The following is a 15,209-nucleotide window of genomic DNA, read 5'->3' as shown; positions in this document are numbered from 1 at the left end:
CGGAAGCTGTACGCCGGCTCCCTCGGCCAATAAAGTGAGATGAGTGCTGCAAACCCAGAGTCGGCCACGACTTGACCTAATGGTCGGGGGTCCCTTTACCTTTACCTTTTTATACATGGATAGTGAATAGGGTGGACGTTTGATTGGTTGCTGCTGCATCTGTTAGTGGCTATTGTGCATGTGATTGGTTGCTGTATTGATGGGTGGTGCTGACTGGCTGACGCTGCAGCAATTGGGCGGGGGATCGGCAGCTTCTGCCGGCGAGGGGACAGACGGGAGGCGGATTTTGTGACACGTGCGGGTGAGCGATTTACGGCAACCCCCCCAAAAAAGCTCAACAACCCTGTGTAATGTCCCCCCATTTTCTGAATTTTGAGTCCCCCAAAATAGGGGGCATCTTATCCATGGGGGCGTCTTACAGACGGAAAAGTACGACAACTACCAGTTAGCTCATCTAGGAGAAGAAAACTCTGATTCTAAACCTCCACTACCATGCGGAATATCCATGGGAGGGGGGGAAAGGCTCAGGAGTAAACCCTACACAAATCACTCAGACTCAATACACCAAGTACCCCAAAGAACATGGACAAAACATGGCCCCTAACAAGTGTGATAAATATCAAGGATTTAAAAAGCCGGATTTAAGGTTTTTATTATTTATTAAGATGACTATGAAATTTCTCTTCAAAATAGTTTGGCTATCGCCACAGAATCTGAATACAGTGGTGCCCCGCAAGACGAATGCCTCGCAAGACGGAAAACTCGCTAGACGAAAGAGTTTTCCGTTTTGGAGGTGCTTCGCAAAACGAATCTCCTATGGGCTTGCTTCGCAAGACGAAAATGTCTTGCGAGTTCCTGCGGGTTTTTTCCCCTCCCCCCCTTTTTCTAAGCCGCTTATCAGCTGATCCGATAAGACGATAAGCCGCTAAAAGCCGCTAAAAGCCGCTAATAGCGCTAATCACAGAACGGATTCTTTTCGTCTTGCGAGGCACCACTGTAACAAGAGGAGGGGAGGCAGTTTGACAAGAGATAGAGAAGCTATTCAGCCACAGGGAACAGCATGGCAGAAAGCATGGAAATGAGTTTTGGCGGCACAGAAACGTCGAGAACGGCCACATGGGAGAGAACAGAAAGTTAAGGTGAGGGGAGAGACTCCATCAGGCAAGGCCTCCTTCCACCTGCCCTGCTCTACCCTCTGCTTCTCAATGTGTATTGTATTGTTTTATGTACTGTGGCTTGCCGTTGCTTTATTGATTATAGTTTAGATATTATTGTAACTGTTGAGTGGATTTCTGTTTAACTTTTATATGTTGATATTATTGTTTTATACTGTTCTATTTGATTGTTGAATGTTACTTTTTTGATGCAGACTGCCTATTTTAAAGTTATGTTTTATTATCACATTTTTGTATTGCATTAGATTGTTATAAGACGTACATTTTTTGTTTCTTCAGCTTGTAAACCGCCTTGAGTATTGTATGATAGAAAGGCGGTATACAATTAAAAATGATGAAATGTTGATGATAAGAAGTTTGGTGTAGAGACTGAGAGCTGTAAAATGAGGACCAGAAAACTGACTGGGGCGGCTGCAGCTTCAGAAATGAAATAAGACACATGGCATTTTGAATTGCATTGCACTGTGGGCACTTGCTGTATAATGCCTGCAATGTAATTAACCACCCTCTTAGTCCCATATAATCTAGCCTCATAATGTCACTCCCCACCCCTGCAAAAAAAGAGAGCTGATCATGGTGTGCATGGTTACCCACCAACTATTATGTCCAGGAGAGACACCACCATTTTATCATTCTAATCTCATGCAGCAAGCCCCTTCAACTGCAAAGATGTGACAGTCTCTTAATGATTGCATGGGAAGGCTCTCAATGCTAGGACCTGGCCACTGCTTCATGTGGGAGGCAAATGAGGCGCTGTGGGTTAAACCATAGAGCCTAGGACTTGCCGATCAGAAGGTCGACGGTTCGAATCCCCGTGACGGGGTGAGCTCCCATTGCTCGGTCACTGCTCCTACCAACCTAGCAGTTCGAAAGCACCTCAAAGTAGATAAATAGGTACCGCTCCGGTGGGAAGGTAAACGGTGTTTCTGTGTGCTGATCTGGTTCGCCAGAAGCGGCTTAGTCATGCTGGCCACATGACCCGGAAGCTGTACTCCGGCTCCCTTGGCCAATAAAGCGAGATGAGTGCCGCAACCTCAGAGTCGGCCACGACTGGACCTAATGGTCAGGGGTCCCTTCACCTTCACCTTTAGCCCCGAGATGAGAGCACATGCCACTGTGGCACTCTGCCTGCAATATGGTCCACTTGAAATGAAGGCAGAACATTGCAAAGAGAAGTCATTTAGAGAGGCAGGACGAGCGAAAGCGTGCTCACTTACTGCGGTTGGGTCCCTTAGATGAAGCTGAGTTGCCGTCACCTGTTTGAAGCCACCAGGGTATCTATAATACAAAATGACAAGGAAATTCAGAAGCGTATCTAAATAAGAGAACGATAGCAAAGATTGCCATCTTGCAAATAAAAACATGCATATGCTCAGTGTAAGCTCGCTCGCTAGTGAATTGCATTGTTTATGGTTTTATAAGCATTTTATTGATGTTGATTCATATCATCTCATCGTTTCATTGATATTTTCAGAACCAACCATATTCACGTGACTGATTTGTGTTAACCATATTTCTAGTTACAGGTAGGTAGCCGTGTTGGTCTGCCGTAGTCAAAAGAAAATAAAAAAAAAATCCTTCCAGTAGCACCTTAGAGACCAACTAAGTTTGTTATTGGTATGAGCTTTGGCGTGCATGCACACTTCTTCAGTGCACACGAAAGCTCATACCAATAACAAACTTAGTTGGTCTCTAAGGTGCTACTGGAAGGAATTTTTAAATTTTGTTTTCCATATTGAATTTTTAAATGACTGTATCCTGTCCTGGGACTTGCTGGTGAAGGGCAGATAAGAATAATATTAATAATTTGTATGTTATGTTATGAGAGCTCCAAGTTTGGAGCTGGAAAGGAAGGCGGGGCATGCTGGATTGGCCCTGTGTGCCTCAGCAATGCAGCAGCCAAACATCCCCTTGCCTGCTTCTGCGCTTTGGAGCTGGAGAGGCAATTGTCTCCATCCCCTTCTGCAACTCCAAGGTTAGAAGGAAGGTTCAGACTTAGAATGGTTGCTAAAGGATGGCAGCACATTTGCTGTAGTGAGCAAAAATGTAGACCACCCTGTCACTGGGCTATTTGCTAAAAAAAACCCCACCCTTTACTATGGGAGTTGCACAAGCATTTCCAATAAATATTAGCATACCTTATGCTAAAAATTCAAAGCTTCCCTTTTCCGACTTTCTATCAGTAACAACATTCAAAGCCATTTACAGTATATCCGTATTTTACCAACAGTACTGATTTGTTCCATGTTTTTAATCCTTAAGATGTTGAAAGCTTACCCAGTATGTGAGGAATACACCTTCTGCTCCCATTTGTTGCCGGAAAAAGCAATGTGCCTTGTGTTTATTATGACAACATGATCTCCAAGGTCACCTAAAAAAGAAAAGAAAAAGGTTTTCGGTTAACGGGATCATCAGCCACCAAACTACTCCAGGTGTATAGCACAATTTCCTCCGGACAAACCATAAAATGTAAACAAGGGCAAGACACTAAGTCAAACCATAGCTTAGTTCACAGCAGTGCAGCAGCAGCAGCAACAGGACCTGAGGAGGAGCACAATAGTGATTACCTCCTCTTCAGGAGCCTGAAAACTTGTGTGCTCATGCTAAGCATGATTTGGCTTAGCAACATGCATCAAAAGCATTAGTTTTCATAGCATCCATTACAGTGGTACCTCGACCTAAAAATTCGGGCAACACATTCACTCCACAAAACCGGAAGTAGGTGTTCCGGCTAGCAAACTTTGCCCCGGAAGCCAAACGGTGGAAAGGAGGCCTCATTAGGGAAAGCGAGCCTTGGTTTAAGAACGCTTTTGGCTTAAGAACGGACCTCCGGAACGAATTAAGTTCGTAAATGGAGATACCACTGTACTGGCAAAGCTCCTTATAAGTCATGCCCTCATTGGCTACAGAGGGGTAATGCAATTTGCAGTCAGCAAGCTACTCAATTTGTGAAGCATGCATTTGGTTTTGGTTTCAGTAGCAGCAGCATGTCAACTTTTTTTTAAGGAGAAGAGAACATGAAAGTAATTCTGCATTTGCTCTGCATCTATTCTCAGATCTACTACATGCAAAATATATTCTGATCATAAGCAACTGGTTATCCTACATCAAAATGGGTGTATTTCACGGATAAGTGGCTGGGATTCTTGCAAAGAATGCTGAATTAGATGAGCCTTCATAAGATTCAGGAAAGTATTTAAGAAAGAAGGCATACCCGGGATCATTCAACACAGATTAATTATGCCTTAATAGTAAGGAGGGGACGCGGGTGGCGCTGTGGGTTAAACCACAGAGCCTAGGACTTGCTGATCAGAAGGTCGGCGGTTCGAATCCCCATGATGGGGTGAGCTCCCGTTGCTCGGTCCCTGCTCCTGCCAACCTAGCAGTTCAAAAGCACGTCAAAGTGCAAGTAGATAAATAGGTACCGCTCCAGCGGGAAAGTAAACGGCATTACCGTGCTCTGCTATGGTTCATCAGAAGTGGCTTAGTCATGCTGGCCACATGACCCGGAAGCTGTACGCCGGCTCCCTTGGCCAATAAAACGAGATGAGCGCCGCAACCCCAGATTCGGCCACGACTGGACCTAATGGCCAGGGGTCCCTTTACGTTTAATAGTAAAGAGATGTCATGCAATGTACTTATTTTGAAAATTTACATGCAGACTGCTAACTGAGAGGACTCCAGTTCAACAACAACAAAAGGGTAACGCAAAACTCAATTCATTCCACTCCAGCTTTAAACTGGGGTTTGTCAATGTGGTCCCATAGGATCACTAGACCCCCTCTGATGCCCTCAGAGTCCACTCTTTGCACTCCCTCTGAAATTAGGCTTGAAAGAATTCTAGAACAGGTGACAGTGTTTGTGGTGCCCACAATTCCTCCAGCCTGAAAATGTGTTCATTGGCTCAAAAAGATTGTTGATCCCTGCTTTAAACAATAAAAACAAATCAGTGCTGATATATCAAACATTTGAATCCCGAGCAGAACTCACTTAGTGCATGGTACACAGGCTTATGCTTCCCCTGAAGTCTGATGGCAGTGATGGCTGCAATTTTTCCTGGTGGTTGCATCTTCGCATCTATAAGATACCAGGCTCGAGCAAATGTGGCCCATTGCTGTAAAGGAATAACGGATCGTGGTTAACATATAGAAATATTATTATTCCTAGTAAACAAAAATCTATGTGCTCATCTCAGTGAGCCATCCCCAGCGCACATTCCTTGATCCATATGACATTAAGAACTGTGGTTTGTCTATTAGGACTGGTTGCATTAAAATAAAATGCAACACCGTGCCTAAAGACACATTTTTTCTGCCCTGGGACACAGAAGATGGAGAACAATGAGAGATTCCAACATGTAGTTGAAAGCCAACAGTGGCATCCATGCCATAATTTCTCCTGGTTGTTTTTTTTTTACCTCAATCCTATGCAGTACAGTGGTGCCTCGCAAGACGAAATTAATTCGTTCCGCAAGTTTTTTCTTCTTGCGAGTTTTTCGTCGTGCGATGCACGGTTTCCCATAGGAATGCATTGAAAATCAATTAATGCGTTCCTAGGGAAACCGACTTCAGACCAGGTCCGGGGACAGTCTGTCCCCCGACCTCTTCTGAAGGCTGGGGGGGGGGGGACAAGGGCTTTTCTTCCCACCCCCAGCATTTTTAAAAACCCCGGGACAGCGGAGGGCTTCTCCGCTGTCCGGGGCGATCTTAAAATGCTGGCGGGCGGCATTTTAAAATCGCCCCGGGACAGCGGAGGACTTCTCCGCTGTCGGGGCGATTTAAAAGCCCCTGGGAAGGCAGGCAGGGGGGACAAAGACTTTTGCCCCCCGCCAGCCTTCAGAAGAGGTCCTGGACCTCTTCTGAAGGCTGGCGGGGGCAAAAGTCTTTGCTCCCCCCGCCTGCCTTCAAAAGCTGTCCGGCCCAGGCTTCCCGGATCTTTCCGCCAGCAGCGGCAGCGTAGCCGCTGCTGGCGGAGACTTGCCGGCATGCAGAAGCCTGCGCGCAGCGCGCCCAGGCTTTGCGGACCTCTCCGCCAGCAGCGGCAGCGCTGCCGCTGCTGGCGGAGACTTGCCAGCATGCCGAAGCCTGCGCGCAGCGCGCCCAGGCTTCACGGACCTCTCCGCCAGCAGCGGCACCGCTACCGCTGCTGGCGGAGACTTGCCGGCATGCAGAAGCCTGCGCGCAGTGCGCCCAGGCTTCGCGGATCTCTCCGCCAGAAGCGGCAGCGCTGCCGCTGCTGGCGGAGACTTGCCGGCATGCAGAAGCCTGCGCGCAGCGCGCCCAGGCTTCGCGGATCTCTCCGCCAGAAGCGGCAGCGCTGCCGCTGCTGGCGCAGACTTGCCGGCATGCCGAAGCCTGCGCGCAGCGCGCCCAGGCTTCGCGGACCTCTCCGCCAGCAGCGGCAGCGCTGCCGCTGCTGGCGGAGACTCTCCTGCCTTCAAAAGCCGTCCGGGATAGCAGGAAGCGCTTCCCTGCTATCCCGGACTGCTTTTAAAATGCTGGCGCTGGGGAGCAAAGCCTTTCGGCCCCCGCCAGCCTTCCTGGACCTCTTCTGAAGGCCGGAGGGGGGGGAAAGGCTTTGCTCCCCACCGCTAGCATTTAAAAGAGGTCCCCGGAGATTTCCCTATGGGCTTTCGTCTTGCGAAGCAAGCCCATAGGGAAATTCGTTTTGCGAAGCGCCTCCAAAACGGAAAACCCTTTCGTCTAGCGGGTTTTCCGTCTTGCGAGGCGTTCGTCTTGCGGGGTACGTGCACCAACATAAATGAAAATAATAGGCTTAAGTGCACCTAACTCTGCATAGACCGCACACACCTACTTGGGAGTAAGACCTTTAAAGCCCTATGCGGCCTAGGACACACATACCTACGGGACCGCCTCTCCTGGTATGCCCTGCGGAGGACCTTAAGGTCTACAAATGACAACATATTGGAGGTCCCAAGTCACAAGGTGGTTAGGTTGGTCTCAACTAGGGGCAGGGCCTTTTCAGTACTGGCCCCGACTTGGTGGAACGCTCTGTCACAAGAGACTAGGGCCCTGCGGGACTTGACATCTTTCTGCAGGGCCTGCAAGACAGAGCTGTGCCGCCTGGCCTGTGGTTTTGACTCAGTCTGATCCTTATGTTTCCCTCCCCTTATGGTTTTGAACTGTGGGCTACTATTAAAAAGAGGCTGCATTTTAAACTGTATTTTAACCCGTGTTTTAATTTTTTTTCTCCCCTATTATGTTTTTATTGTGATTTTACTGGTGTTAGCTGCCCTGAGCCCAGCTCTGGCCAGGGAGAGCGCGATATAAATAAAAATCTATTATTATTTTTTATTATTATAGTCAGTGGGAATCAGTTCAAAGTAAGCATGAATAAGGCTGAAGCCATATTTTTAAATGTCATTCAGAACAAATTCAGATGTAAAGAACAACATTATAATAAAAATGAAGTTCTGTAGCACGTTAATACATATGGTATATGCCATAATTAGAGTTCCTAACATAACCTTCAATTAACGAGTTAAGCGGGAGGGGGTGTCACACACCACTTGTCACATGCAAATGTGCTTAACGAGACTCAGAGGCAATTTGCAGATTTTCACTGATTCCGCAGCATTCAACAGCCCAGCCAGCGTTGTCAATGGTCATGGTAGTTGCAGTCCAGCAAAAAAATCTGGAGGGTCAACAGAGACCAGCCTACTGGAAGTCCGCAAGCAGGACCCAAGTGCAGCTTGTGACTCCCCAGCATACTGCCTCCGACAGTGGAGGGCAGCACATTTTGGCTGAAATACGCAAGGACCAGGCAAGAGAAGGCACAAGTCCCTTGTCCTTTCCTGGTCACTTTTCTGGGGAGTCTACGCAAGGAGGTGCTCCTGAAAGCCTACTCTTCCAGGAAAGAGAAGGAAACCAATAAGCATTGCATTTTTACACCCAGAAGGAAATGGGGAGACACTGTTATATGACACCCCGACCTCAATGCTGGAGGCAGAACATGGTTTTACCTAAAGAGCTTGGGCTTGCGATTTATACAACCGAGCAATCACACGTTCCCACTAAATATATATGAGTTTATTTGGTAACGTTCATGGATTATCTGACATATCTGGTACCAAATAAAAACCTTGCGTTCCACTATGGGATATATTTTGCATCACCTGTTCTGCTCTAAGCATTATTATTATTATTATTATTATTATTATTATTATTATTATTATTATTAACGTTGTGATCTCAGGAGGAAGGGTGGTGCAGTATAACAATTCAGTTAATAGCAATAATAATAACCATGTGACTTTCTTCTTAACGACAACATCAACACATTTCAGCAACGCTTACAGATCCCTTTACGCCCCAGCTGCCCGATTTAAAACGGAAGACACATTTGCAGCGCGCCGAGTCCCTCCAGACCTTTTGCAATACATTACAGACAACCCCCCCCTTAAAGAATGCGGATTCACTCCGGATTAAGGCGCGCAGCCAGCCCGGTCCCGGGATCCAGCAGCCCTGCGTGGTGCCTTTCCGAGGGGAAGGCCGGGGCTCCCTCTTGGTACCTGCGCGGCCTTGGTGAAGCTGGCCATGGCGGCTCCCGGAGGCTGAGGCCTCGCCGTCCAAGGAGCCTCTCTTGCCGGCCGCCAGCGGAAGGAGGGCGGCGTGCGGCGGCCGAGGCCTGTAGCTCCTCCTCGGGAAGCGGAAGCGGCGCCGGCGGCGAGGCGGGAGCGCCGCCGAGGGAGAGGCGGAGGCGGGAAGCGGGCGCCCGGCGACGGGGCCCTCATGGACCGCCACCTCCTCTTCGTGAGCTGGCGAGGCCGGCGAGGGGAGGCCGGAGCCGAAGGCCGCCCAGGTGCGCGCTTTCTTCCCGCGTGAACCTCGCTGGCTTATGCCAGGTTTCGTTCACGTGCGCGCGTGTGAATGTCGTGTGTTTATCACAGGTTTAAGTCACGTGTATGCATGTGAATGTCGTGTGTTTCTTGCCGGTTTGATACGTGTGTGAATGTCGTGTGTTTATTGCAGGTTTCATTCACGTGTACACGTGTGAATGTGTGTTTCTTGCAGGTTTTATTCACGTGTATACGTGGGAATGTCGTGTGTTTCTTGCAGGTTTCATTCACGTGTACACATGCGGACCTCGTTTGCATATTGTCTCCCTCCCATATTGGCATGTGAACCTCATTTGCTTATTGCAGTACCGTTCATGTGCATGTGTGTGAACTTTGTGTGTTTTTTGCAGGTTTAATTCGCTTGTACAGTGTGAACCTATTGTTTGTTGCTGGTTCAATTCAAGTGTACAGTGTGAATCTCATTTGCTTATTGCCGGTTTAATTCATGTGTATGTGTGTGAACCTTATTGGTTAATTGCAAGTTTCATTCACATGTATGTGTGTAAACTTCATGTGTTTATTGCATATTCAATAAATGTGTATGCATATGAACCTCGTTTGCTTATTGCAGTATCATTCACATTTATGTGTGAACCTCGTGTGTTTATTGCTGGTTTAATTCATGTGTATGCATGTGGACCTTCTTGGTTTATTGCAAATTTCATTCACGTGTATGCATGTGAATGTCATGTTTATTGCAGATTTCATTTATGTGTACGCATGTGAACCTCATTTGCTTATTGTCATCCTGGTTCATAGCTATATACTAGAGATATTTTGGCATGCATGGTACTGTAAATTTAAGGAATGCTTAATAAGGATGGAATGTGGATTCTTGTGTTCCTATGATGCTTCTTGCACATAAAATAAAATTTGTATTTTGCAGGTTTGACTGCTGAAAGTATTTATAACTTATTAGAAACAAACTGCAGTACCTCACGAAACACAAAAGTTGAAGATTTCCCAGGTTAGTGAAACAGCAAATATTAGCATATGCCATGTTTTCAGACATTGGGGACTCGCAGGGGATGGGTAAGTCCAACCTGTGTTGCTTCTGACCCTCCCAGAAGCATCTGACTTGCCACTGTTGAAAACAGAAAAATCTCTATAAATTTTAAATGTTTTCAGGTCTGTGCTTGAGATGCCAGTTACGGTAATTTATAAAGTCACAGCAGTCATTTATTGAGGGCCTCGCAAATTTAGTTAACTGTATACGGCCACTAGAAAACAATGAAAAACAGCAGCAACTCGCAAACCTTTTTCATGCAAGAGCTGGGGTGATGGGGAGAAAAGAGAGGATAGTTAAGAATGCAACAAAAAGACAATTGTTTACAGTAATATTTTGCATTTTGTTACTTAGTGTATATTTTTTGACAAAGCATCTTGCAGTTCTTGACTCAGCCTTTGCAGTCCATTAAACATATCTGAAGAAGGAAATAGGGTTTGGATACAAGCTACTAATACCCTTTCTTTCTTTCTTTCTTTCTTTCTTTCTTTCTTTCTTTCTTTCTTTTCCTTCTTTTCTTTAGCATGTTCACTTGTTGGGACTCCAGGTGTGAAGGGATGGTATTTTGCAATTCAGTCAATATGTGGGTTTTCTCAGGTGAGTTAGCACAAGTTGCATCATTATCTACAATGTTAATATAACTTGGCCCGACCCTTACGGAATTTCCTTCTGATTGGATAGTTTTGCAGTTGTGACTGGGAGGACATCAATTTTGACCTGGAGGCGGATGAAAGCAAAATCTCTATTCAAAGAAATATCGAAGCGTGCCTTGGCGGTTTTCAAAGTTTTGAGGACGACGACAGTAATAGCCGGGAATCCCTATCCCTGATTGAGTAAGCTGATTCAATATTTGATAATACACCCAAATAGTACAGTTTCAGAACCAGAAAACCTAGGCTGCAAACCAGAAAACCATGGGAATCATTGACTTTAGTAGGCTTGCACATAATTCACCTGGAGAGTCTGCAGTGGAGCACAACATCCTAGGCAGGAGGCAATGCAAAGGTGGGGGAAAGCAGTTTTATTGCCACTGTACAAAAATGAAGCTGGGATACATACCAGGGGAGAACAAGGGCAAGATAGCTTGTCTTAGGATGCTGTTAGCTGAGTGAGAACAGTGAAATAGCCAGGCTGAGGTCAGAAGGCCCGTGTGTGTTTTATAACTTTATTTTCTTTATTTTCTTTTTTTATAATAATATTTATTAAAGTTTCATAAACAATCAAAATTTAAACATAAAATACAAAATCCAAAAAAGCTACAAAAATGAGAAAATACAAAACACATAAAAGTACACAATAAAAAACAGTTAACAGAATAGAAAAAAAGAAAAAACACCAAAAAACAAGCCAGAAAAAAAATTAGTATTTTCATATCTTATACTTCATTCACTAGTTTCTTGACCTCCTCACACCTCCCTTTTTGTATTCCAGTTCAGATATTTAATTCAGCAAATCCTTGCCCTCTGTCATTTATCCTTACTCAACATCTTAACCTATAATAAATATATATTTTCCACCATTGTCAATCCATATTTGCATATTCTTATTAATCTTTTAACCAACACCGCTTATTTTCAATCCAACGTCCCTTTAACATTCATTAATTTTACAGTATTTCTGTAGATAGTCTTTAAATTTCTTCCATTCTTCTTCCACCGCCTCTTCTCCCTGGTCTCGGATTCTGCCAGTCATTTCTGCCAATTCCATGTAGTCCATCACCTTCATCTGCCATTCTTCCAGTGTGGGTAAATCTTGTGTCTTCCAATACTTTGCAATGAGTATTTTTATAACTTTATTTTCAACCAAATGAGTCCCTCAAGATAATTCGCAGGAAGCATAAGCAGTGAGACAATACAGGCACGCCAGTTTTACAACGCAATTGTGATACGGAAGCAGTTACAAAGAGGGCATGCCTTTTGAGAACTTGGCTAGCTTCTTCGGTTGTCAGAACACGTGAAATGCATTCATGGGCTGTGAAAGCATGATTATGTTAGGCTGTTATGAGGCTGCATACAACAGCCGTTTTGAATAGGTCTTGGCCTTGTAAGCCTGGCAGTTTCTTGGAGAGGTTTTGACTAGTTGAATGTTAAAACATTATTTATTTCAGATATAAATGGTCCATGGCAGGTGTTGTTAATTTTACAAGAAAACTCTAAATGCCAACACAAGGGGGAGCCAGTGTGTTGATCACTGAAGCATGTCAAACAGAAGTTGCTTCATCTCTTTAGCCTGAAATTCTAAACGTACATACTTATGAATAAACCCAATTGAACTCAGTTAGGTTTGTTCTGAATAAACGTACATAGGGTTGTGTTATAAGTAGCAAAACAGTGTTAGTAAATGACTTGTTAGAGGGACATTTTTAGAGTTTTTTAGAGCATATGGCTGCTCTAACAAGCAGTGAATAATTTTTTAAAAACATAAAATTTAAATCATGGGTAGGCAAACTAAGGCCTGGGGGCCGCATCCGGCCCAATTGCCTTCTAAATCCGGCCCGCAGACGGTCTGGGAATCAGCGTGTTTTTACATGAGTAGAATATGTCCTTTTATTTAAAATGCATCTCTGGGTTATTTGTGGGGCCTGCCTGGTGTTTTCAGATGAGTAGAATGTGTGCTTTTATTTAAAATGCATCTCTGGGTTATTTGTGGGGCATAGGAATTCATCCATTTTTTCCCCTTCAAAATATATCCGGCCCCCCACAAGGTCTGAGGGACAGTGGACCGGCCCCCTGCTGAAAAAGTTTGCTGACCCCTGATTTAAATCATCTTAGTGTGGATGTTTTCATAGGATCTTTATGGCCTCCCTAACCCATGGGACTCTCAAGAGTCTCCTCCAGCACCATATTTCTAAAGCATCAATTCTTTGGTGATCAGCCTTCTTGATGGTCCAGCTCTCACTTCCATTGGTACCAGACATCATTCCATTGGTACCAGACATCAAATAAGAAGCTAGCCTACTCGTCTGTTTCACACACTGAAAACATATTGATACTTTGCAATTCAAATTATGTGGATTGCATAATGTTTGGAATATTTTAAAGCATTTTTATTCTTGAAAGATGATAGCTTATTTATTTTCAATGTTTGTGTTTCAGTCTCTATGAAGAGTCTGCAGAGAGTATACATCTGTTAGCAGATAAGCTTCCTGCTCCTGGTAATCTTTTTTTAATAATCAAATCTTTTCCCCTGAAATATCTTTTTTTAAAATGCATTTGGGGTATAACAGATCTATTCCAGTTTTTTTCGTATGGCGGTCCTTATTCAAGTAAGCATGCATGTTGTCTCTCCTGTATATAATCCTCTCGTATTTGGCAAGTAGTTTTGCCTTACTGGAAAGTTTGATACTGTCACCAGCTGGTGTTGTGCTTCCGCTTATGTATTTCCAGCATTCATAGTCTGGGAGCAAAATGGCAATAGGTTTCCGCAGCAAAGCAGTTTGCTAGAAATACAGTATGGCAAAATTTAGTTTTTTAAAAAACGTAAAGGTGATCAGGAATCAAAATGGAAAGAAGTGAACACTTTATCTGTGGCTACTGTGATAGACTTGCAAATGGACTTGGAAGATGATGATGCTTGCTGCAAACAGAGCTGGACAGCATTTATATAGCCATTTTTATATCACTGAGTTATCTGTGCCTTCCAGGGCATATTTACAGATCTGTGTTAGAGGAATGAAAGGGAGGGGTCATGAAGTAAGATGATTGATATACAGTGGAAGGAAAATTGGAACTGCAAAGATATCAAGAAGCTTAAATGCAGCTTTTCTGGGGTTATCCGTAAAAGATGAGATAGTGGAAGAGGACTGGAAGAAATTTAAGGATTATTTGCAAAAGTATTGTAAACTGTATGAATGTTAGAATGATGCAGGATATAAAGATAATGTGGCATTAGTGACATATTTGAAAGGAGTATGCAAAATTGGTTTATAAGAACAAAGGTGAAATTTGAACAATATTATGCCAAGCTCAAATAACTGATAATAAAGGGGAAAAATTGGAGACATAATAGCTGAAATGTATAATATAAAATAAGATTTGAAAGAAGGTGAAGTTTTGCTGAATAAGATCTCGTAAATGGGAACACAGAAAAGGGAGATGTGAGGGAGTCAAGAAAGAGGGTTATGGAAATAATATTTAAGAAATTGAATCTTTTTTTATGTCTTTTATGCTTTTTTTCTTGTTTTTCTGTATGCTTCGTATGTTTTTCTTGTCTTGTTTGGTTTTTTTGATTGACTGTGATGGTGTTTTTCTTTTCTGTGGTTGTGAATGTGAAGTTGGTTATATTGTTTAAAACCTTTAATAAATATTTTATTAAAAAAAAATCTGTAAAAGATGAAGAATAGCAGTGAAGGTGTGATGTCTAAGTTAGGTTGTGTCTCTTAAAGCATCTTGCTAAATTTGAGTGTTCTGCAACTAGATGTTTGAGAAATGCTGCAAACAAGCCTATAAATTTTGACAAACTGCTTGATAATAGCTTTTGGGGGATAAAACGGCTTTACCCTATCTTGTGCTTAATAGTGAGGGGTTTTGCTGTACATGTGTGTTTTATCTATTGAAATTGCTTCTACAGGAAGAACAATGGTTGATGTCATATTGCATTCTTCAGAAAGAGATGCCCCTAGATTAAAAGATTGCTTACCTGCCATTGGTGCCTTGAAACACCTGCGAGAATGGCATGGAGCAAAAATAACTATTGTAGCAAGTGAAAGCAAAATGTGAGTAGTGCCATTTAAACGAGAGAACTAATTTTAGCGTTTGTGTCACTTTATGTAAAAATATTTTAACGTCTCAGTTCATAAATTGTAATATTTTGCCAGGCACCCTTATAAACAAAATGTAAGTTTGCACCTAAAGAGGAAACAAGAGCAGCACACCTCCAAAACGTTGACTAAAGCTTTGCATTGTATCTTTCTGGTACATTTCTTCTCTGCCCTGATTTATGTTGAAATTGTATATGGGGTTTGAAGTTTTTCTGGCAATAATGAATCGTGTTCTCAGGTGTCAAAGTGAACTTGTTATGCCCATCAAGCTGCCTTCTGATTTCCTAGGGGGTTAGGAAGTCTTGAGCTAGACACCTGAATGCTAAGGGAGACTTGTGAGACCACTGAATTTGAATTATAAGATCATTGAGTGACTTTGGTTAAATGAAGGCATATAGATAATGCCCGCAA

General features: G+C 43.8%; 2 protein-coding genes and 1 long non-coding RNA gene across 3 annotated transcripts in view; 1 reads left to right on the top strand and 2 right to left on the bottom strand.

Moving 5' to 3' along the window:
- MRPL13 (mitochondrial ribosomal protein L13) overlaps positions 1–8,928 on the bottom strand; it is a gene marked incomplete at its 5' end in the record, with an annotated part of 37,146 nt that extends 28,218 nt beyond the window's left edge. Inside the window, 4 exons of the mRNA XM_083517042.1 lie at positions 2,393–2,453; positions 3,453–3,546; positions 5,166–5,289; positions 8,707–8,928. Of these exons, the coding sequence (XP_083373168.1) occupies positions 2,393–2,453; positions 3,453–3,546; positions 5,166–5,289; positions 8,707–8,928 (501 nt within the window). The remainder of the gene's footprint in view (positions 1–2,392; positions 2,454–3,452; positions 3,547–5,165; positions 5,290–8,706) is intronic.
- The window catches only part of LOC310713284, a 326,468-nt gene that overhangs the window by 119,970 nt on the left and 191,289 nt on the right, over positions 1–15,209 (bottom strand). The gene's annotated exons all lie outside the window — the stretch shown is intronic.
- The window catches only part of MTBP (MDM2 binding protein), a 31,829-nt gene continuing 25,496 nt past the window's right edge, over positions 8,877–15,209 (top strand). Inside the window, exons 1-6 of the mRNA XM_083516649.1 lie at positions 8,877–8,996; positions 9,920–10,000; positions 10,563–10,636; positions 10,721–10,872; positions 13,135–13,193; positions 14,609–14,753. Of these exons, the coding sequence (XP_083372775.1) occupies positions 8,927–8,996; positions 9,920–10,000; positions 10,563–10,636; positions 10,721–10,872; positions 13,135–13,193; positions 14,609–14,753 (581 nt within the window). The 5' untranslated portion in view covers positions 8,877–8,926. The remainder of the gene's footprint in view (positions 8,997–9,919; positions 10,001–10,562; positions 10,637–10,720; positions 10,873–13,134; positions 13,194–14,608; positions 14,754–15,209) is intronic.

This window comes from Podarcis liolepis (assembly GCF_965112155.1).
Source record: "Podarcis liolepis genome assembly, chromosome: 8".
NCBI lineage: Eukaryota > Metazoa > Chordata > Lepidosauria > Squamata > Lacertidae > Podarcis > Podarcis liolepis.
This window is presented reverse-complemented; position numbering and strand designations above follow the sequence as displayed.